General features: G+C 47.0%; 1 protein-coding gene across 2 annotated transcripts in view; it reads left to right on the plus strand.

The window, feature by feature from the left end:
- The window catches only part of KY (kyphoscoliosis peptidase), a 47,028-nt gene that overhangs the window by 15,008 nt on the left and 7,369 nt on the right, over positions 1–24,651 (plus strand). For both annotated transcript variants that reach the window (XM_037525941.2, XM_037525942.2), the window contains 7 exons: positions 5,079–5,153; positions 6,908–6,970; positions 9,901–9,983; positions 12,618–12,726; positions 14,250–14,367; positions 22,075–22,263; positions 23,561–23,751. In XM_037525941.2, coding sequence (XP_037381838.1) covers positions 5,079–5,153; positions 6,908–6,970; positions 9,901–9,983; positions 12,618–12,726; positions 14,250–14,367; positions 22,075–22,263; positions 23,561–23,751 — 828 coding nt within the window. The remainder of the gene's footprint in view (positions 1–5,078; positions 5,154–6,907; positions 6,971–9,900; positions 9,984–12,617; positions 12,727–14,249; positions 14,368–22,074; positions 22,264–23,560; positions 23,752–24,651) is intronic.

Genomic DNA, 24,651 nt, shown 5'->3' on the forward strand with positions numbered 1-24,651 from the left:
GCTGCTGATGGTGATGGCACTGGATCCCAGGCCAGAACTCAATTATACTTTGAACTCTAAAGTGTTTAAAGTCTTAGTTATAAAGTTACAGACTGATTTTCTTTGACAATGAATGTGCTACAAACCACACTTCAAAATGAATGTCAATCCCTTCAAATTAATGCCTTGGGGGTTTCCTTGTATCTTTTAAAATTAAGAGTTACGCTTTTTGGTCTGTAGAGCAAGTTTATGAGCTACACAAGAAAGCCAGTATTGTCATTGTGTGGCAAACTGGTGCAACATATTCAGCAAGCCAAGGGTTAATCAAAGAAGCTCTTACAAAATGAATAAAGAAAAAAATTCACCAGTAGAAAAACAGACAATTCACAAAATAAAATTATAAATGGCAAATAAATACATAAAAAATAGTGCATTAAAAAAATTAAAGGAATGCATAAAATAACAATGAGATATTCGTTGAGACAAATGGAAGGAACTGATAAAAACCAAATATCAATGAGTATATTTGTGGTCTATTTTTATATTAAAACTCAGTGGCTAAAAACAATAAGCATTTAACAGCTCATGAAACTACAGTTTAGCTGGATATTCTTGTGTGATACAGCCAGCTGATCTCAGGTCTTGGCTGGTCCTGCTTACGTGTTTATGGTCAGTTGGTGAGCTGGCTGGAGAGCAGCTGCTTTAGGATGGCCTCACCAGAGATGACTCTACTCTGCTCCATATAGTCTCTAGTCTCTCATCCTCCAGCAGACCAGCCTAGGCTCATTCACATGGCAGTCATGGCTAGAATCCCAAGAATGACAGTAGAAGTTGCATAAACAAGACTCAGATCTTATACACCAGTACCTCTGTACATACTAATTGGCCAAACCAAGTCCTAAGGTCAGTCCAAATTCAGGAAATAAATCTCTCACTGAGAGGAAGTGCAAAGTATCATGACTAATTTTGCAATTCAGCAAGGCAAAAATAAGAAAAATGTTTCTCTTGGGCCTCCCCGGTGGCACAGCAGTTGAACACTGGCCTGTGAAGCTGCCCGCAGCCTCTGAAGCACCGGTTGGATCCCCAGCTGCAGAGCAAGGGTCCCACATGGCACGCAGACCTCTCCAGCCGCCTGCTGCTCCCCTCAGCAGTGTACTTTGTCAGTCTGCCTGCTCTGCTCCCTGCTCTGGCTCTGGTGAATTCTCTCACCCTCCCACGCTTCTGACTGTACCCAGTGCTTGTATAAATAAATAAATAAATCTTTAAAAAAAAAAAGAAAAGAGAAATGTTTCTCTTGCACCAATAGTGCAAGAGAACATAAGCTGATAAAATCATTTATGTAAAAAGTTTGCCAATCTCTAATAAAAATCTTTAAAAATTCTCATACCCTTTGATCATTTTAAGAGCTTAAATGAACCAATTTGAAATGTGTGTAAAGATAAGTGTGTGTCAGAAAAGTCATAAGATAATAGTCCTATAATAACTAAACATTTGAGAAAAGTTAAATATGAAACATAAAGGTTTTCCTTATATGGATTATAAACCATCTGTAGAATAGAGCACTATATAGCCATTTAAAAGGATGACATAGGACAATATTCACTGACGTGTAAAGACTTATGAGAGAAGGTTACCCAAAGTGTGTGTACTATAATCCTGTCTTGGACTTTCACTTTCTGTTTTATGTCTTTATCATTCAAGCTTAATTCTTCTTGGGCTTTTTGTCCAGTTACTATTTTTTTAACTTTAATTTTACTTTAAATTAATATAGAACAAAATTGGATTTTCTGGTATGTAGTTCTATGAGTTTTAGATATAAACATGCCCAAATTCATGTGACCTGCACCATTGTCAGAATACAGAGAAGTCCTATTATCATGTAATTCTCTTGCATGGACTTCTTGTAGTCAGATTCTTCTGTCACTCCTAAGAATTTTTTGTATTGTGAGAGGTACTCCTTGATATGGATGTACTGTCAGGTGTTTATCTATTCACCCATTGAAGCACATTTAGACTTTTTTCCAGTTTTGGGTGATAATGAATAGCACTTCTATAAATGTTTGTGTACAGATTTCTATATAAACATAAGTTTTCATTTCTCTGGGATAAAAGTCCAAGAGTGCAATTGTTGTGTTGTATGTTGAGTACACATTTTGTTTTATAAGAAACTGCTGAACTATTTTCCTGGGTGACTGTCCCATTTTACAATCCTACCAGCAGTGTATGATATGCAGTTTCTCTACAGTTTATTCTATACCTTGCCAGTGTATAGGATTATCACTGTTTTTTATTATTGCTCTGATAGGTATGATATCCCATTGTGATTTTAGTTTTCATTTTCCTAATGGCTAATCATTTTGAACACCTTTTCATTTTCTTATTTGCCATCTGTAATCTCTTCTTTGCTGACATATCTGTTCATATACCTATTTCCTAATTGAATTTTCTTGGCCAGTTTGTAAAAATGTCAGTTTGTCAAATTTGTGTAGGTCTATTTCTTAACACCTTATTATGCTCCATTGATCCATGTATCTATCCCTTTGCCAATATCACACTATTGCGATTATTATAGTTTTACAGTACATCTTAAAAATAGATAGTTGGAGTCCTCCAACTTTTTCAAAATTGGGTGGGTTAAACTAGTTTTTGCATCTTTCCATTGAATTTTTTTTTAATAGAGGCATGTTTTATTTATTTATTTGTTTGTTTGTTTTCGCTTATACATGTACTGGGTACAGTCAGAAGTGCAGGAGGGTGAGAGAATTCACCAGAGCCAGAGCAGGGAGCAGAGCAGGCAGGAGGACCGAAGTACACTGCTGAGGGGAGCAGCAGGTGTCTGCGCGCCATGTGGGACCCTCCTCCAGTGGCCGGGGAGCAGCCGGGGATCGAACCGGCACCGCAGAGGCTGCGGGCAGCTTCGCAACCCAGTGCTCAACCGCTGCGCCACCGGGGAAGCCCATCCATTGAAATTTTTAGCAATCTTGTCTATGCCTAACAATCTACAAAAATGCCTCAAAGAGTTTAATTAAAATTGCATTAAAATCTATAGATCAATTTAGGGAGAATTGCCAACTTGACAATATTGAATCATACCAAATCACTTATTATTTCTAGGAATTTCTTTCGGAGATTACTTGGGATTTTCTATGAAGATAGATATGTCATCTGTGATAAATGAGAGTTTTATTTCTTTCTTTCCCATTGATATGACTTTTGTTTATTTCTCTTACTGCACTGTGTAATGTTTGTTCAGAATAGTGAGAATGTAGCTAATGCCTTCTTCCAATCCTAGGGAGTAAGCATTCTATTTTTCATCACTAAATATGCTGTTGACAGCAGGCTTTGGTTATCCATTTTTAGATGTCCATTTTCAGATTAAAGAAGTTCTCTTCCTAGTTTCTTGAGAGGTTTTGTCATAAATTTAGCAATAGATGTTAAGTTTTCCAAATCACTCTTCATGACCATGTGAATTTTCTTATTTAGCCTGATAACATGGTAAATTACATTCATTGACTTTCAAATGTTGAACCAACCTTGCATTCCCAAAATAAATCTTTGGTGGTGGTGGTATATTAATTTTTACTATATTTTTGGGTTTAGTTTTCTAATATTGAGGATGTTTGAGTTTATGTTCATTAGGATGTTGGTCTGTACTGTTCTTTTCTTTTTAAAAAAAAGATTTATTTTTATTTTACATACAAGAATTGGGGTGTAGGCCAGAGGTATGGGGGGCAAGAGAATTCACCAGAGATAGAGTGGGGAGCAGAACAGGTGGATCTACTGAAATACACTGCTGAGAGGAGCAGCAAGCAAGAAAGGAGAGGTCTGTACAGGAATGGTCTGCTGCACCATGTGGGTGAGCTCCCAGGCAGGGGATCAAACTCATGCTGATACTTTGTGTCTTTCCACTTATTTCAAGACTATTTGCCCTCTCTTTTTATAGTATGGCTATCACAGCTGTTTTAAAGTCTTTGACAGACAATTCCAAATTCAATGTCATCGTGGGGCTAGCATATGTTGTTTATCTTTTTCAAGTTAAGATTTTTCTGGGTCTTCCTATGCCAAGTAATTTGGGGTTGTAGATTTTACAGTGCTTATCTACCTTACACATGCACCACCCAGTGGCCAGTTTGGGCATTGGTCTACTCCATAGCTCTGTTCTTAATGACCATGATGTGATGTTTAGGATAGGATACATGCATGCACAACTCAGAAATGACCATAAAAGTTTACCCATAACTTTTTGGGATATCTTTCTTGAACTCTTTCCCCTTCACAACCCACTTCCCTGTTCACTGGCCCAAAATCTGGAGCTTTCATTTCCCAACTCTGCCAGGTAGTTCTCACAACTGATAGCATTAGAAGCCAATCAACCAATGCAAGAGAGAGAAAGAGGGAGGGAAGAAGAGAGGGGGAGAGAGAGAGAGAGAGAGAGAGAGAACAAGTACTTGCTTCCACACTCTTGGGATCTCAACATTTCTAGTTATGATCCCTCAAAGATTTAGGTACATCCCTGACCATAAGAATCCTGCTGCATTGCTACCAACAGAATTCTCTACGTGCTCAATTGGAAGATAAAAGAAAAAAAGGTAGAAGGATGTGGTAAATGCATGGATTTCCTCACTCTCTCTGACTCTTCTAGTTTCCCTCTCTCACGCCACAGTCCTGAAGAAAGGGCTTCCCTTAGAGCACTTTTCCTCACCCATTGTTCACTTCTGGGGTGGGCGCTGCCTTAAGTCCAGTCTAGGTAAATAGGAAGGAAATGGAAAACACATTGCCAAATTGTTGATGCTTTAAATTCTAATCTTCCCCAATTTGCCTTCCATCATTTGCTTTACAGAGTTCTCAGATAAATTACCCCATGATTCTTTCCAAGATTTATAGTTTCATTCAGTGGGAGAGACAAGTGGAATGTGTTTACTCCATCTTGCCCAAATCTGTCTGCTTATGGTTTTCTTATTTTTAAATACTATTTACTTGCATATTCAAAAGAAAGTTTTAAGGCCAACTGTGTTTTACTGTTCAAACATCTGTCATGAGGCATTGCGTCCTCTCCTAACAGCATCTGCCTGAGCATATCACTTCCTGTTCCTTTGCAGGGACACAGCTGACTGTGGAGGTCCACCCTCGAGACACCATGCCTCAGCTCCTTAAGAAGTTCTCCTTGGCTAAATGTACGTATGTACAGGGTCATTCGCATGTGGAGGGCTGGCAGGGAGGATTGAAGGCTGCTATTGGGCAGAGCCCAGTCCAGTCCTGGCATCTTCTGAGGAAAGAAGATGAGTGACTCGAGCTTCTACAGGAAAGAGACAGGGGCAGGAACCTTCATTCTGGGGGACTGTCTTCTCCAGACTCAACAACAACTGTCCTTAAGTCTCTATGATTAGGTGTGAACAACCCAAGATGTTTTGCTGAAGAGGATTTTTATCACAAAAGTATTATTGTTGCTTTTGGCTACCATTTATGAACTACCTAGCAAGTTGGCATACATAGTGCTAACGCTTTAACTTGTTAACCCTTTGCTATAGACCAGTATTATCCCTACTTGTCAAATTAGCAAAGTGAGGCTCAGAGTAAAATAACTACCTAAATCATCCAGCGAGGAAGTAGGTTCAGAACTCAGATTCCTCTGAAACTTGTGCCCAATAACCAGTGCACGTGGCTACCTTCTGTGCAGTGCACATAGACCCAGGCCCACCCTGTCTCCTCCACTCCCCTCTCGTCCTCTTCCTGTATTTGTCCATCTTGTGGATAACAGAGTCCTGGAAAAAATACAGTCCAAAATACAGAGTCTGCAGAATAGCCAGGGTTCAGTTTCCTTCCATGCCCACTCAGTGAGCTTCGGCAGGCCCACCGGGTCTGCCTGGTCCCACAGGCAGGATATCAGGACAGCAGTGAGGTGTACAGAGGGTAGCCCTGCAGGACTATTGACTGCACTCAGATCTCAGCTCTAGTGTCTTAACTTCTCTTTTACCCTCAATTCCCTTGTCTATGAGTGGTGGGAAATAATTCAGTATTCCTCATAGGATTATTGTGAGATTAAATGTGATAGTGAGTATAAAGCACAAACCAGGTATAGAAGTACATAATAAAGCTAGCTTCTATTTTGAACCCCCATCACTCTATCAAAAAATGTAGATGGAATCAAAATGTAGAATCAAGAAACTAAATCACCAGTGTTTCTCAGAATGGCCTATATATATTTGAAAATGTCCACTGATTGACAGCTTACATTGGCCTTCAATGACATCAAACAGCCTGCCTTAACGTTCCCCGCCCCCAGCCCCCCAGCTCCATCTGAGAGAACATCTTCCCAACCTGGAAGGGGAAAGTTCCTTTCCTATTTCCCTGGAACCTAATAACTAAGTAACTATTGGTAATCATCCTTCCCTAACAGTCCTGAATTGATAGGATGCAATTGCCCTTGAACCATCCAAGGAATAATTTGATAATTATTTGACATCTGGGTTTCAAGCTCCATACAAACTGCCTCCCCTTCTGCCCATTTTCATGCTGTCCATAGTAGCTTCTTATCTGGGAGCTACTTAGCAGTGAATCTGATAATGCTCTCAGTATCCCCAATGGTGTTCAAGATGGCAGGAGACTCCAGAGGCAGCCAAGAGCAGCAGGCTCCAGACGGGCCCACTAAACACCCCAAAATGTCCAGTGCAAGTTCTGCCTTTTCTCAATGACTTCAGTTCTCTTTCTTATCACCCCCTTCCTGGTCCCCAGTCCTCCCTCCGCCACACAGGAAGTCCAAGGCAATTCTGGCAGCTGTTCAGTGGTGGGTGAGGATGGAAGGAAGAGCGCTGTGCGAAGCATAGTCAAGAGAAGGGGTCAGAAGCAGGGGCCACCATAAGTAATCATCCATGCTTGCATTTCTATTTCTTCTGAAGTTTGTCTTCTTCTCACCTTTGGGATATTGTAGGTTTACAAAGCGATAAAAATGGGAACACAAGACCCCGGCAGCCTGGAGGGAAGGATGCCCATGGTAAGTTGAAGGGCCTTCTTGTGGCTGTTCTCTCAGAGGACAGATTGGTGTAAGCTCAGGGGCCAGCACCAGTCAGCTGGAAATGGCTCCCTGGGGCTTTGTGCTGCGGGTGTAGAGCCACCCCTTGTGCCCAAGAGGCAGATTGTGATTGATTGACAATGCCTGCCATGGACACGGGTGGAGAAGTGAAAAGCTCACACACCAGACTTGATCCCGAAATCATGAAACTCATCAATAATAGCAAGGCAGCCTCTTGAGGGACACATTAAAAGATAATTCGAATTGTGTTTTTTAACTTTAAATGGAATGTCAATCACTTGTAAGCTAGGAGGCGTGTGAATGAGCAGAGCAGGGTAGAGGAAGAAAAAGGAAAACCTCAAATGGCCTGCTGGATGGCCTGGGCTCAAATCGTACTTCTGTCCCTCCCTTGCCTTCCCTGGGTCTCGGTTTCTCCCTGAGGAGAGCACACAGCATCTAAGGCTACGTGCTTGGCACTGCTGCCCATTGTTTTCCTTTAAAATTAGAATAATTTAGTTAATGCCACTGGTATTTTAAATGTATTTATGCAGTCATATTTGGATCTTATATAACCTGGTCAGAAGGTAAACATATGAGGCATAAATCATTACGGAATATTTTTAATGTTCAGATATTATAAAATAGAACCAAGAAAGGGTATAGCTTGCTCTAGAGTTTTTAGTCCCCTTTTAGCAATGCCATCCTCTTGTAAATGGGGGCAGAAGCAGCCTCATTTACAGAAATGTGCTGAGCAGAAACTTATTAAATGTGTAAGTCCACTTCAGATCCACTTACATCACCCTGATAGTCCTTGTCAGAGAATGCAGGAACCAGATTCTACTGCGCAGCGCGGGGAGGGGGGTTTCGGGGTGGGGTGTTGGCAGAAGAGAGGGCCCAGAAAAGTAGGAAGCTCAGCAGGGCCTGCTGCTGGGTCCCTACCCCTCCCAATGGGCCAGACTAAACTCAGAACTCCCAGGATCAGGACTGATGGTGATCTAAGTAATGGGTAGTAAGAAGTTCCAGCCCGTACCCTGGCCTGAGAGCCACAGCGGTGCCAGGCTTCAAGGAAACTTCGGCAGGAGATTGTTTAGAACAACAGGATGTGGTGGAATCCAGGAAATGTCTTGCTTCTGATAGAGGAATACAAAAAGTAGAAAGAAAATGTTAGATTGCTGGGTAAGACCACAGCCTCATGGTTGGACTGTACCGCCTGCCTGCCCACCATACACCTGGTGCTCCCCAGGGGAGGAAAAGGCTGCAGGTCCTGGGTGTGTCGGGGTGCACGGGACATGGCACAAGCCCAGTCAGTGGCTTGGGCTAAAGGGGGCTGCTGCAGTGTGTCTGCAGGGGCGACGGAGCAGGGTGAGTTGGCCTTCACCAGTCTGGGATTGAGCAGGAACCCCAGACACAGTGATCTCCTCCCTCAGTTAGTGTCTGTGGCCAGACAGTAGCCAGTTCCCTAGCCAGCTGGCACTGCCAGTCATCCAGAGCCAACCCAGAGAGGGTGGAGGGGTGACTAAGACCCAACTACTAGTGACACCCCTCCACCTTCTCACACTTCTCTTGGGTCTGTAGCACCGAGTTGAACAAGTTTTTCTCACAGTCCAGGGGGCCCTGAGGAACATGAGCAAATGCAGCTGCAGAGGCTCCACACCCCTGCTCCTGCAATTGCCTACAGAAGACCCCCACCCCACACCCCCCAGAAAACAGAGTGACGCTGGTCTTCTAGTGTAGCAAGCTACCTCATTTCCTCTCCCACCAGCGCCATTATCATGTGCCTGAGGCCCCTGACTGGTCAGCACCCCACAGAGAGGTGGAGATGAGCTAAGAGGAGAACTCAGACCTCGTGCAGCCCTACCAGACTCTTCCCCGTATCACGCTGATCTGCCTAGGCCTCCTGCCTGCCCTGAGGCACCCTAGCACCCTTTACTTGCTCCAGAGGCCCCTGAGACTGCAGACTAAGAGGTGGGTGGGTCCACTTGAGCAGAGGATCAGTCCCATTTAGCCCATCCTCCTATCACCCCCACCCTGTCCTCTCACCCTGTTTCCTGGTTTTGGTCAACCAGGCTCAGGATCCTTGATATCAGCACCTGCCAGGGGCCAGGCTCTCTCCCGGGCAGCAATAGGGGCTTGCTGCCATCCATCTTTGGGTCTGACCAGGGGTCAGTTAGCCCCACAGCAGCTGACAGAGCCGTCCTCTGTACAGGCTTCCTATGAAACAGGCTGGGCCTCGATAACTGACTCTGGACTCAGACTCCCTCCAGGGTCTGCCCACAACACCTGGGGCACTTTCTGCCAGAATAAGCTTGGCTTTCTTAGAACACCCTGGTCTCCAGCTGACAGTAAACAAGGGAGGAAGCCTGCCTGGGTGCCAGACTCACCTCTCTCAGAAGGCCTGGCCCCACCATGTTCCCCTCCTCTACCCAGGGTGCCCTGTGACACCTCCCTGCTGGGCTCTGTGGCCATAGCAGGGACCCTCCCTTTTTGACCCGGCAGAGATTAGGAGCATTGCCTGACACATCACACATCACACAGAGCACTCAATCCTGGAAAATGTAACGGAATCTGCAGAAAACTACGTGGTGGAGAGAAGGGTATTCCACCATCCATTCATCTGAGGACTACTGGGTTAATTGAGGTGGAACCAGTTTCTTTACTGCTGACTTCTTGGATCTGCAAATAGGCTTATGTTCCCTGTGAGTCTCCAAGAAGACTAAAGGAGTTACCATAGTTCCCAAACTAATTCAGCAAAGAATCTTTCTAGGAGATACAGCTCGTGGGAACATGAGTTTAGGTTTGGGGAATGGTGCCCAAAGTGAGGCAGACACAGCTTCTCAAAAAGCCAGCGAAAGTGTGTCAAGTTTCCTCATCAGCAGGGCTCAGCAGCTAACTGAGCCTCCCTGTGTTTCCAGCCTACCCTTGGGATCGATCCGGCCTGAAATCCATGCCCCTGGACTTGCGGCACTTTGAAAAACTGGATTCCTATGCCTCTCAGGTAGGAAAGCCAGCCCTTCTGCCAAAGACCTCCTCTCCCTACAAACCTCTCCCTAGCCCCCCTCTAAGGTGGCTTAGAGTTCCATGAACCAAGGTAGCAAAGCTTCTCCCTAGGCCCCTTTTGAATGTATCCTGAATCCCTTGGATAGAGGGCCTGGAGGGACTTTCCAGTGTATGGATGAGGGACAGAAGGCCCAAGGCAGCAAATCCCTGTCCAGGATGAAAGGCCACCCCATACCCCATTCCACCCACCATCCTGACACTTCCAGCCCAGGCTGCACACTCTGGGACTGCCCCCTTGAAGGACCCCATTGGCCAGCCCTGTCCTGCCCTCCCCCTGCCAATCTGGACATTGCTGCTGCCTTAGCCATGCCAGCCCCCAGCCCATGAAGGAGGGGAATGAGAGGATGAAAGGGGGGACCATGGATGCAGATGGTCAGTACCCACTGTGACCAAGCCACGCTTGTGCTCACCCCTGGAGCATGTGAGCTGCCACACTCTTGTACCTCTGGGCCTGGGCATATCTGGGGTGGGGGTGAGAAGGGTCAGCTCCAAGAGCTGAAGCACTCAGGATACAAGGGTTGTGGGAGCCAGGCAGGAACCTCACTGCAGAGTCTGATAGCAAGGTACAAGGAGCTGGACTGGGACTAAAGTCACGGTGAGCCACCCCAGGCCGGTGAGCAGAGAGGTCATCCACAGGCTTAGGAAGACCACCTTGTGGTTGGCATAGACTAGGTGCTCAGGAATGTTGCTCATTGAATTTGTGAGTGGATGGATAATCCATTGTGTGGATAAACCATATCTTGTTTATCCATTCATTTGTAGCAGACATGTGGGTTGAATTCTCCTTTTAGCTATTGCGAATAATGCTGCAATGAGCATTGATGAGCAAGTATCTGTTTGAGTCCTTGTTTTCAGCTCTTTGGGGTATTTACCTGGAATTGGAATTAGATCATATGGTAATTCTGTATTTAACTTTTTGAGGACCCACCAAACTCTTTCATAGCAGCTGACCATTTTACATTACCATCAGCAATGTATAAGGGTTCCAATTTCTCTGCATTGTTACTAACACTTATTATTGCCCATCTTTGTTTTTATAGTCATCAGAGTGGGTATAAGGTAATATTTCTTTGTGATTTTGATTTGCGTTTTCCTAGTGACTAATGAAATAGAGCATCTTTTCTTATGCCTGTTGGCCATTTTTATACCTTTGGAGAAATGTCTATTCAAATCATTTGGCCATTTTAAATTTGGACTGATTATCTTTTTGTTGTTGAGTTGTAGGAGTTCTTTATATATTCTGGCCATTAACACTATCAGATATCTGACTTGTGAGTATTTTCTCCTATTCTGTAAGCTATTTTTTCACTTTCTTAATATTGTCCGTTGGTGCCAGAAGTTTTTGTTTGTTTGTTTGTTTTTCATTTTAACAAGTGTAATTCATCTATTTTTGTTTTTGTACCTTGTTCTTTGGTATCATATCTAAGAAACTATTGGCAAATCAAGGTCATCACAATTTACCTCTGGTTTCTTCTATGAGTTTTATGGTTTAAGTTCTTATTTAGGTTATTTATCCCTTTTGAGTTAATTTTTGTGTAAGGTATGATTTATGGACCCAACTTCATTCTTTTGCTTATGGAAATCCAGTTGTTCAGCACCATATTTAAAGAGACTATTTTTTTCCTATTGAAAGAATCTGGTCCCTTGTCAAAAGCCAGTTGACTCTATGGGGCCTCCCTGGTGGTGCAAGGGGTTAAGATACAACCTACGAAGCTATCTGCAGCCACTGCAGTGCAAGTTCAATCCCCAGCCAGGGAGCTGAAGACACGGCACAGCAGACCTCTCCTGACTTGTCCGCTGCTCCCCTCAGCAGTGTATTTCTGTCAATCTGCCTATTCTGTTCCCTACTCTGTGCCTGGTGAATCCTTTCACCCACCCCACCCCACCCCCTCACACACACACACACCTCTGGCCTGTAGCCCAGTTCTTGTATGCATAAATAAATAAATCTTAAAAAAAAAAAAAGCCAGTTGACTATAGACATGAAAGTTTGTGTCTAGACTCTCAAGTCTATTCCACTGGTCCACATGATCCTTATGTCTGTGCTACACTGTTTTCATTACTGCAACTTTGTGATAAGTTTTGAAATTAATAAGTGTGACTCCTCCAACTTTGTTTTTTTTTTTTTTCAAAATTCTTTTGGCTATTGTAGGTTCCTGGCAATTCTATGTGAATTTGAGGATTGACTTCACCATTTCTGCAAAAAAAAAAAAAGCTACTAGAATTTTGATAGGAATTGTGTTAAATCTATACATTGCTTTGGATAGTATTAATCATGACTAGGGTCTACTATGGCCACCCAGATGCTTACCTGGCCAATCACTAGAATCACAGAGAAAGAAATGGTGTCTCCAGAACTAGTGATTCAGCAAGTCAGTATGCCTACCCTGTCCAGTTCCCCAGACAAGCCCACCAAAATCCTGCAGATAATGATTGCCCTTAGCCCAGCCTTTGCCCCTCTGGACTCTCTTCCTTCTCTGTCTGGATGAAAAGCAGCCCTGGCTGCAAGTGGCAGGCACTGGGTTCCACATGCCCTCCTGCAGGCCTGACAAAGTACACGTCTCCCTCCCAGGTTATAGTCAAGAGTGGCCTGGATGAACTGGTGAGCGACCTGCTCCAGGAGGCCCACAGTGAACTGGAGAGGGTACGCGCCATCTGGATCTGGATCTGCCACCACATAGGTAGGCCCACCTGTGGTCCACCTGTGGCTGTGTTTGTCCTTGATGCCACTCCCTGTGGCTCCTGTTCCTAGAGGAGCAACTCTGGTATTAAGTGAACCCCTAGTATATTTAAGGAATGGGGTGGAGGGAGGAGGGACAGAGTTCCAGATGGCTGGATTGAATAACTGAAGACTAACCAAGGAGGGTCAAACTCACTGGGTACTAACAGCCTCCATGAGGGTTGTTGGATAGGGGCCCTCATGTGGCCGTGTACCCAGAGCAAGTAGCCAGAGCTGAGGCCTTCACCCAGAACTGAATGCAACCTTTCCCTAGTTCTGGCTTCCAGGAAACCTGTTCCACTGCGATGAAAACCCAGGACAGAAGATCACTTCCAAGAAGGATAACCATTGGTTGGGGAGGAGTCACAGTTATCTGAAAAGTTATTGTAATACTAGTGGTTTCTTAAAGGACCAGTGCCAGAAAGGGCAGCTCTCCTTTCCTGCCCCTCATTCCTTCCAGAGACCTCAGCCATGAGCCTCATGCTAGTCTCCAGGTTCTCAGAGCCACCTCAGGGGGCCTGGGCCTGTGCAGATGCCCACAGCTCTCCACAGGACAGCCAGTCATGGGGGTCTCACCAGGTGTAGCCATGTGCCAAAGGTGGTGAGGCCCCTTGTGGTAGCTGGAGGAGCCATCTGGTGGGGTGGACTCCTAGGGATCACCTGTGCAGTAGCAACCCACAGGGCCCTCCAGACCTGCTGCCACTGGGCTTCTCCTTTGCCCCCCTAAAGCATCAGTTAGGGAGACAGCTTAGAGGATAAGCTCTCCTGACACAGGTGGAGCATCTGACCATAGGGCCTGAGGGTTCCCTCCTCCCACCCAAGCTCAGCAGCTCAGCCTAGGCCTTAAGTGGGCCAAACCAGAAAGAAAATACTTGGTAAGACTTTTCTCCTCCCTTTTGTCTTCCCCACCCCCATCCCTATCCTCAATGACCACAGTGATTCTGGCTTCAGGCCCTCTTGTTTTTGAGGTAACAGGCTGTGAGAGAACATTCTCTAGGGCAAGATTTGACCATAGCTCAGGGCTCCCCCTGTGAGTCATTGAGGCCTCCACCTCAGAGACCCAGCAGGGGAGAGTGAGCAGCTTCACTAGAGCTGTTTGCAGTGCTGTGTTATGGGGACAGAGCACCCACCCCACCCCCCGGGCCTGCATATACACCCCCCAACTATTGCCATGGCCTCTTCCCTCCTAGGCCTTTCTCAGAGGCCCGAAAAGTCAAGCGGTCCACTCTGCAAAGGTCTGGCTCTTCCTCTCACCATCTGCACAAACAGGTGATCTTTCCCAGATCTCAGCTTGGGCCCTAGTTCTGTCCAACCCATAATAGCGTTTAGTTTAGTTTCTCCCAGATGTGAGCGAGACAGACCCCATGATGCTGAAGCACAGCTCGGGGCAAGGGGCAGGGAGGCTGAAGTGGACTCCCTTCTCTGCATCATCCTTGGTTGCCTTGTGGTAGCTGGCTTGGCACAGCCTCTTCCTCTGCCCTCCAGAGTACGACATTGAAGCTGCCCAGGAGAAGGACCGCCAGGCCTTCAAGCCCACTGAAATCCTGCGGACCCAGAAAACCAATTGTGATGGCTATGCCGGACTATTCGAGAAAATGTGCAGGTACGAGCTGGGTCTGGGTGAAAGGCAGGCAGTCCTAGGGCTGACTACCCTCACAGAATCCTTCTCCTCCCCCTCAACCCCAAAGCTCTGGGTGCCTTCCCCCAACTCAGGCCTAAAATCTCAGTTTGCAAACTGCTCTGGAATCCAAGTGAGTCCTGAAAAGGTCAATTTCTCCCTTTTTAACACCAGCATAATTGACTTTGTACCATCTGCTGGGCTTCGCAATGCATTAACATAATGGCAGATGAATGCGCAGAGATAATTTGGTTATAAAAGGCCCTTTTTCCACCTTCTCCCATCTCTGTGCAGCTGAAGGTTAGAAGAATGGCAGATCTGGGAACAGGAGGACAATGGCTGCTGATGCCAAGGGGACTGCGAAAGGCTGTCCTCAGGGCTGGCTCAGGGCCCCTCCCTCCCAGGAAACAAAAGATCTCAGATGTGAAAAGATTTGTCAGTTGGAAAAGCTGAATAAAACTGGGAAGCAGCTTTTCTCTTGGAGCCCTTGGGCATTTTTATTGCTCTGGGAGTGAATACCTGGCCAGGTTGCTAGGGTTCCTCAGGGAATGGATTGGTAAGAAACCACTTCTGTTTGGAGACGTCATCGCTGGCCGTAGGTGACCTCCAGAGAGACTCAGGTCTGGCAGAGCCCCATAGACCCTGCAGCTTCCTATATCCTGAGGTCTGTTGGGCTCCCTAGAAAATAGTTAGCCCTGGGGGTCAGGGAGGAGGTGCTGAAAATCTCTGTAGAGTCAGGAACAGGACACTGAGCAGGTTTTCTATGATCCAGCAGACCGGGTAAAGAAGGAGTCCTAGAGAGTCCTCAGTGGCTTTTTGCAGCTTTTATTGCGGTTTACCAGGTATACAGCAGGCAGGAGTAATGGGGGGCCAGGAGGCTGGCAGGCCTCCCAGCCCCCAGCAAGTCTTCACTCTATCTGGGCTCTCCGGCCTTCTCTCATATTCTCTCTGCTCTTCTCATGGCTCTGCTTCTCTCTCGGCTTCTCTTTCGGCTTCTGCTGGCGTCCACGTGACGCTGCCCTTAAGAGCCCAGTCTCAGCCCAGGTGAATCCCATCTACCTATGCCCACACCCTATTCCAGGTGCCCGCCATCAGGCATGCATCAGGACCGCAAGGATCCATCATCTATCCTGATGGCGGGAGGGCAGAAAAGCCTGACATTTTTCCTTACCCTACAATCTCCCTCCCAGATGGCTGGCTGGCTGACTCCCTGCTATCTTGACAGGCCTCTGGGAGGGGCTCATCTTAGACACCCAAATGTCAGCCCACCACACCATCCCTTGATGTCACCAGCATACCTGATACACCAGTTCATGTCCTGCCTTATGCTTTTTTTTCTTAATTTTTCTAACTTAAAAAATACTTATTCAATGTAGATGATTTAGGAAATGCACAGAAGCAGAAGAAAATTAATTTACTTTGAATCCAACCTCTTAGAGGTAACACTTAACATTTTGTTATATTCTTTCCAGACTGTTCTGTCACTTAGAAATTTACCTGTGCCATTTGAGCTTAAATTTGTGCCATTTGAGCTTCTGCATCATTAGCCCCTCCCTCTCTTTACCCTGTGATCCCATCCTAGAATCCTGCACACAGTAGGACAGAATGTAATTATTTTTATTTTAATTTGCAAATTTGAAAATACTGGGAGGTTTGAATCATACAGTATATTCTCTGGACCCAATAGAAATTTTGTAGTATGGCATAGAAGGAATGCCAGAGGTAAAGGCAGAAAGACTTCTGTCCTTATTTCCCAGTCTGTAATTTACTGCGTACTGCTTTTGCTTCTTTTGGAGGCACCTAATCTCTGGGGGCCTCAGTTTTCCCATCTGCAACTGGGGACTGCATTGCCTACTGACAGTACCGTAGGACTAAATGAGAACATGCAGTTCTGGGCTTGCTTATCCTACTGTGGGTGTTTTTTTGTTGTTTAACTTTCCCAGTCTTTCTTGACTATTGGAGTGTTTTTGCTCTGTGGGTTTTTCCTACAGACCCACATAGACTCAGAAAATTGGCACTTGGCTTGAGTGAAAGTGTCAGCTCGTTGGCCTGGTCCAGATGCTAAACAACAGCCATATTCTGGCCTGCAGCTGATTATTAAAAACATCCCAACACTTTGCATCATTTAAAGTTAGGGTCTAGGGCCTCCCCGGTGGCGCAGCGGTTGAGCGCTGGGTTGCGAAGCTGACCACAGTCTCTGCATCGCCGGTTCGATCCCCGGCTGCTCCCCGGCCACCGGAGGAGGGTCCCACATGGCGCGCAGACCTCTCCTGCGGCCCGCTGCTCCCCTCAGCAGTGTACTTCGGTCCTTCTGCCTGCTCTGCTCCCTGCTCTGACTCTGGTGAATTCTCTCACTCTCCGGTGCTTCTGACTGTACCCAGTGCTTGTACAAATAAATAAATAAATAAATAAATAAATAAATAAATAAATAAATAAATAAATAAATAATAAATCTTTAAAAAAAAAAAAAAAAGTTAGGGTCTAACCTGGTGGTTACCAGGTGGAAGACTCATCACATTGCTGGGAATGCTTACTGTTCCCTGAATTCCTTTAGATTTTGCTTTAAAGATCAGTAACCTCATCCATGCCTCACTTTACTAATTCCCCTTACCTTTAAAATAACTGCCAAAGGTTTTGTAAATTCAATAACTGATTCCTTAATGACTGAAGACATGTAATCCACACTTGCTGATTTATCCCTGCTTAGTTGTCAAGGTCGCCTCTTAGCAAGAATTGTACCCAAACAGCCATCATCACTTCTGCTAGTCCATTCCTTCTCCTGCAATGGTCTCATTAAAGACTGATTTAATAAAGTAATTTGGTGGGGAATTCAGATATTTTTGCATCAACATTCATTTCCTCCGTGTCTTTTTCAAGTTACCAACATGAGTGTTGTTTTTAGTGCCACTGCTTATAACTGCTGGTCCAGTTTCTTTCTGACATTCATCAAGCATTAAGATCTCTCCTTTTTGCCTCGATTACCCATAGCCTTAATGAATTCTGCTTAATTTCCTTGCAGGGCCCAAGCTTAATTCCCCAGATTCCGGCCATTGAGCCAACTGCCAATCCACTCCTTCCCCTTGTTATCACAGCTCTCACACCACCAACTAGCAGATTTTCCACCAACCAGCACTTTTTATAAAGCCAGGAGCTTATTACCAGTCTCAGGCTTTGATGCCGAGGGGATTGATTGTCACCGATCAGATGTCAGTTTTCCATCTACACTGCAGTTGTCACAGAGAGAAGCGCAATGGCATGCTTCTGCTCAGTGTGATGTCCCAAACAACCCTGAAATACCACCTGACTCCAAAGCCTCCAAAGCCGAGGAGTGACTGGCTAACCCTCTGGGAGAAGCAGGTGCACTGAATAACCTAAATTATGTCCATGTTTGATTTATAAGCTCCCCTCATTGGAACAGATACCAAAGGATAAGGCTCAAAAAGATGAATCATGTCACTATAGCAAATTAAATTAAATCCTTTAATTTCACTTTCTATACCACCCATGAATTTATAAATTAAGACAAATCTTGGTGTAAAAAAAAAAAAAAAAGGCCAGTGTAAGGCAAGGCCTCCTGGCTGTGCCATAGGACAACTGTATCCCGATGCTGCTTTGGCCACTAGCTGGCTGTGTGTCCCCAGGCAAGTCAACTTCCCTCTCTGAAACGCTGACTCCTCACCTGTCATGGAGAGGAGACTCTGAAGTCACACCTCAAGGGGCTCTAATCAGGTCCTTAGAGTGAAAATCATTATTACCACTACAGTCACTGACCTTGCCTCAGGGAGGTATAAGAAAAAGGGAAATGAGGGCTTTTAACAGAACTGTAAGAAAAATCACAGTCAAACATATAAGAAATCAACCACATAGACGGTGAGACATTGAGTCGTGGCTATGCTTGTCCTGCTACAGGATAGAAAACATATCTTTTTACCAATTTACAATTTGCCTCTGTTACAATAGTATTACCATTCCTTAGAACCCAAGTTTTAGGAACAATGACCCAAAACTTCTAATTCACAGATTCTTGTTCAGTTACAGTGATTGCTGGACTTCAAGTTAATGGAACCACATTTCCTAATTTCGCTAGGCGAAATCTCAGTGTTTTCAACAAAATGCGCAAGGAAGCATGTTTCTTGCCTTTCCTCCAACTACCATTCCTCCTCCCTCCCTTCTCCCCTACGTGGCTCGGATCTCCTGGGCAAGATCATTAAAATTGGGGAAATCCACTGTGGCCAACACACTGGGCTTGGCAGTGGGCAGCTTAAACAACACTGGAGATCCCGGGGTAGGGCCTGGGCCCTCCCTGTATGAAATGATAGTCTCTGTCAGGGTCCATCACCTCCTCAATAATACCATCAACTGTGGGACTTGCAGAAGTGAAAATAAAAATTCTGAGGTTATTAGCTATATCTCCTCGGTGATCTTTTGGGTTCTAGGAGGGCTGGTCAGAGTTCACTGGGAACTGGAAATGTTTCTCACCCTCTACCACTCTTCAGCACTCTGCCAGCTCTTTCCAACAAATTCCTGCTCTTTTGGGCTCCCCAGCTCACAATAGCATTTAAATAACAATTCTCATATCTGCCCCTGCTTCCAACTATGAGCATTTAGGGCTGCCAGAGAGCTTTATTTTTAGATTATATTTCACTATGTTATAGTTTATATTATGTTATATTACATTACATTATATTTCATTCCCTGGCACCTGGTACAGTGTTTTACACATAGATGCAGTGATCTTTTGAAGACATAGAGTGGTTGTGGGCCATCCTAATGAGAACCAGTGGCTGGAATTACTAGTCCCACTATTTTGCATGAGAATTATGGCTTGTTAACAATAATGCTTTACATTATGACTTCTTTGTCCAATTCATCTTGCACATTACTGCCAGGTAATAAAATATCCTCGTATCATTGTCAAACTTGGCATAAGCTTATAGCTGAGCTTAGTTTTTCATCCTTATTCTGCCCCAGGCATTTCCCACAGCCCTCCCAGCTTCCCATCAGTCTGTCAGCAGAGGATCAGCCCCTAGAGATCACTTAATTCCAACCTTTTCTTTTGCCCAGGATGAGCTGGCAAGGTCACACAGGAGGTGACCATTACGGCTGGGAGTGGACCCTCACCTGCCAGCTCAGACCCCGGCCCAGCCACTGCAGCCCCAAGCATTCTAGAAATCAACCACATCCCTCCTTCAGCCCTTTTCAGGTCTGGGGGAGAGGCCTGTTACTCCCACTCCCCTACTTGGTCCTCAGATCTCGTCTCTACTTCATCCCCTCAGTGGGAGGACTCTCCACACTCACACCTGCGTGCGGGGAGACGGCCTCTCCTGTGAGGACACTCAGGCAGAGTCCAAACCAGCCTCGCTGCCCACATCCACACCTGCTCCATCTCACCACAGTGACTGGCAGCCCCATGGCGGTCATTCAGGGCTTCTCCTTCCTCCCTGGAGTCCAGGCGGCCATGAGCAGAGGCCACTGGAGCGCGCAGCATGTCCGGGGTGCACAGCTCCGCTGGGTGAGCTCAGCCTCCTGAGACACAGGCTGGTCTCTAAACACCGTCGTCCCCAGGCCCTCCTCCCGCTCCACACCACACTCACGTGGCCGTGCACAGACGTTCCGGGCGAGGAAGAAAGATAACTCACCAAAGAATGTAATTTCAAGTAGTAGTCATGGATTTTTTTCTTCCAATTCTAAAAGTAACACATAATCATTATTGAAAATTTAGAAATAAAGAGACGTTTAAATAAGAACATGTAAATCATCCATAACCCCATTACCAAGAGACCAGGTGACTTTTGTATTGTCTCCTTCACTCTGCCCTCCCCATCTCTCATTCTCCGTGCACATGTGCTTGCACGCGCACGCGCGCGCACACACACACAGAGGGATTGTGCTGATGGTAGTTTTATAGGCTCTCGTTGATTAACACTGCATCAGGAGCATTTCTTACCTCACTAAATATTTTTCAAGTTTCTTCTCTTCTTCTCTCTGAGTATATGGAATCCTATCTCCTCCTGAAGGGCCACCCACCCCTTACCCCCACACCTGCTTCTGGCCAACCCTGCCTCTGTGTTAGCTGTTTTCTATAAGATTAGAAATGCATCTGATGTCCCCATCCTGAGCTCAAATCCCCTCAGCCCTGCATCCCTCACTGCCCTCCTCTGTGGCCTGCAGTGTGAGGCAGGGGCTCTTGGGTGTGCTGAGACTGCAGCGCCCACAGCTGCCAGCACCTGCAGGGGAGGGAGGTGAAGACAGATGTGGCCGCAACACACAGCCCATGACGAGGTCATCAGGTGCACTTGAAGCAGCAGGAACTGGAGTCTGGTCTCCTGCAGGCTCCATACTTTGCCTCATTTCAACAATATGGATAAGTAATACTTAACCCAATATTCTGCTATTTATTAAATATCTATTTTAGAGGAAAAGTTCCATACACAAAAACATACACTCCTAGAGTGCAGTTGTGGTCATTTCACCCATTACCCTGAAAGACTCCACAACCCTCTTATCTTGAGCAGCACAGGCTGCAGACAGACCTCGCCCTTGGAAGATATCCCGGGCCCCGGAAGCCACCTCCCTGGCCCAGGCCTGGCCCACATCTGGCATGCAGGCTGGCATGTAGTGGAGCATGGGAGCCTGGGGTCAGTGCTGCAGAGGGTTGAGCAGGCTGCAGCGCTCAGAGGGCCCCACCTACCGGCCCATCCTGGATAACATAGACTTGTGTTTTTTATTGCGCCCATCTTCCACCAGGGATAGAGAAGTGTGTTGAAAAAGGGGCACCTTTTTCTATTTCACACAAAGGCCCTGACAGGTCACTTAGGTCTCTTGCTTGGGTCTTGGGGTCATGGCCATAGTCCAGGTCTGGGCCTCAGGAGATCAGCTACAAGTGTCCAGAGTGTCACTTGATTTCTGTGATCCCCAAAGTGGGGACCCACCCCTATTCCCCTTGCCCAGGCTGTGAGCAGTTGCAGTATGTTGGGGAAAGAGGCATATTGCCAAGGGACCCAAAAGCTCAGGTTGACTGGCCAGCATTTCCCTCCCAAAGCACAGCTCCCAGGGACTCGGGAGAGAGGTCAGGGCCATCAGTCCACAAATGGCCCTACTATACCCCAGTGGCCCAGCTGGTCAAATGCAATGGCCAGTCCTCCCCGGGTCAGGACTGGAGGCACCAATTGGCCTGCCCCAGGAGTTCCCTTACAGCTGTCTTTGTGCAAGACATAGCACAGGGAGTAAGGCTTAGCTTTCTTCTGTACCCTGAGACCCCACCATTGTCATTCGGCCCCTCTCCTCAGTCCTGTGTTCAGAGTCTCTCTGGCTCTTCCCGGTCATCATCACGTGCCAGTTTCCTTGTTCTCAAGGCAGTCCTCCTGGCGCCCCCACTTGTTCCTGAAGAACTGCTCCCAGAACACACATGCAGGCTCTGGGGAGAGTCGTGGCAGGAGTGACCTGTACAGTCTCCAGGGAGAAGCAGACGACAGGGACAGCAGCCTGTTCATTGGCAGGACCGGTCAGCCCTGTGTCCGGCCCTGGATATACAAAACCTCAGGCTGCCTATATATGACTGTGTGAAAGGTAGGGAAGAGGAGAAACACGAAAGGACTGATGGATAGCAGACTTGATGAGGCCTGGGTGACAGGCTGATGTGAGAGACAGGCCCCCACAGGACCACCTCTCTGACCCCCGTGCCACCTGCAGGATCGCTGGAGTGCAATGCATGACTGTGGCCGGCTACTCCAAGGGCTTCGGCTACCAGACAGGGCAGAGCTTCTCTGGGGAGTTTGACCATGCCTGGAACGCAGTGTTCCTGGAGGGGAGATGGCACCTCTTGGACAGCACCTGGGGCAGTGGCCTGGTGGACTCTACCACTTCCAAATTCACCTTCCTGTAAGTACAAGGCTCAGTTCTGCTGGGTGTCAGGTGGGTGGAAATGGGGTGTTCAAGGTTAAAAGAGATAGCAGTTGAAGAACGCCAGGCAGGAGGGGAAGAAGGGGCAGGGTGGCCTCAACCTGCTGGTGCCACCCCACCCTTTCCTCCAGCTCTGAAGTGAGCTAGCTCCAGACCAATTATAAAGGCCCAGATCCTTTTATCATCTTGCCCCTCTGCCCCCACTGACTAAATTCCTCCTCTGGCTCCCTATCTCTCCCTCTACCCAAGTGCTAAAAGCCTCTAGCATTTGCCCAGAAGGCAGGACTGAGAAACCCTTTAATTGTCTGTAGGTTCCCTTCAGGCCTTTGGCCCAGGTTCTATATGTTACTGTGTACCATGCACAGAGACCAGAATCTCTCCTGCTGCTTTCCCCAGATCCCTGGGTACCTCCTCCTCTCTGGGCTAAGTGTGGCCATGTCAGATCCCTGAGGAAGGGTTGTGGTTTTGAGACAGAGGTCTCTGTTGGTTTGTAGAGTCACTCTGGGCCATAGTGGGGCAGGCTGATGATGCAGGGGATGGAGCATCTCTGTCCCCAAGTTCTGGCCTTAAGTTAAGGGCATGACATTTGTCCTAGACCATAATGTCCATCCACAGTCCAGATACCTTTTATTCAAAAAAACAAAACAAAACAAGAGCATTGTCTCTGAATTTTGCAGTTTAAACCCTGACAGTCCCCTACACAAGACAAAAACATGGGTGTGGCAGGCACCTGCACGCAGGCCTCTGCTCTTGCTCACCTCGTTGGTCTCTGTCAGCTTTGGGCACTTCTTGCCTGAAGCTGAGCAAACCTCCTCAATCTGACGAGTCTCCTCATTCTCAATCCCCATCACTGCCCCCCAGACAGCCTAACTTGCCCCCAGAGACCACAGAAGGGCCTCCCATCCACACAGCTGCCCAGGTGTGGGTGGATGGAGGTAGTGAAGCCAAGCCCCCTCCCTCCTTGCCTTCTGTCCACTCCACTCTGTACTTCCCACTCCCACCTGGACATACTTGCAGGCTTTGTCTTAGAAGGGCCTCAGATATCCTGCCCAGGCTCCTATTTCTAGAAGCAGATGCTGAAAGGGAGTCTCCAGTACCCACATTAGAATTGGAGATGGTGACTTTCCCATTTGTGGTATCAACTGGGCCCTGCTATTGGGAGTATTAGGCAAAAGAAAGCCCCAAACTGCCCCTATGAGTCCCACCTGCCCCTCTGCAGAGCTGGGGTCCACCTACCACCTCACATGATTACTGACCAGCTCCTCCTCTGCTCTAGCTATAATGAATTCTACTTCCTCACCCATCCCGCACTGTTCATCGAGGACCACTTCCCAGACAACAAGAACTGGCAACTGCTAAAGCCTCCTCAATCCCTGAGGCAATTTGAGAACAACATGTATCACAAAAGTGAATTCTACAACAAGGGGATGCTGAGTGCCCACCCGGATATGCCCATGATCAGAACAGGTAACCATGGAGCTTCCGCAGGCCAGGCAGCCCCCTGTGGGCCTCTGGGAGTCTGAGTCCACGGGAACAGCCCGTGGGGCCCACCAGGGGCGGGGGACTTGGTGTAGGCCGTGTATGTGGGCCTGTGGGGGTTGCTGAGGCAGCCAAGGTCATCAGGCTCTCAGGTGGAATGTAGCCATAGGTCACATTTGCAGGGACAAGAGCCCACTTGCACCAGCATAAACCAAGAAGGGGATACCTAGGAAGTCCACGAGTTTCCCTCATTCCAGGGGGCTGCACCTACAGCCCAGCTCATCAGGGAGCTAGGCCTGAAAGTCCAAGCAAGTGAGGCTCAGCTCACACAGTTCTCACAGCAATGACAGGACAGCCTCAGTCCGGCTCCACCAAACTCCCAGCTCAGGTGCCCAACGGAAGCTCACTAGCCTGTGGTGTTCTCCCCAGCTTCCTGCGGAGAGCATCAGGGGGCCCAGCAGGGCTGGTGTCTGTGAGTCAGTGGTCTAACCAGTTAGTGGGGTAACAGTAAGGACCTCCCAGGACAGAGGGTGCTGGGAGGCTTTGTTGTGGGGGATGACCGCAGAGCTGGGTTTGGCAGCTGGGAGAGAACAGGAGAGAGACATGTTTCAGGAAGGGCACAGAAAGCCTTCCAATCTCTGAGCTCCAGGACCCCTAAACAAGGGCCGGACTCCAGGGAGCACAGCCCGGCCTCCTGAAACCCCTTTTGTCAGCTAGGGATACTTGCTGCTCTCCAGGAGAGAGAGAGGACCAGTCTTTACCCTGAGGCTGGGGGTACAGAGCACCAAGCTGGACTATCTCATGGAGAGTCTGGACTGACACTTTCTCTCTCTTTGTCCACGGGGGCAGCAGGCACAATATGTTCACACTCTATGAGATGTGGGAGAC

The sequence above is a fragment of the Talpa occidentalis genome, unplaced genomic scaffold (genome assembly GCF_014898055.3).
Source record: "Talpa occidentalis isolate TD23 unplaced genomic scaffold, MPIMG_talOcc4v2.1 talOcc4.4, whole genome shotgun sequence".
In the NCBI taxonomy this organism is placed as follows: domain Eukaryota; kingdom Metazoa; phylum Chordata; class Mammalia; order Eulipotyphla; family Talpidae; genus Talpa; species Talpa occidentalis.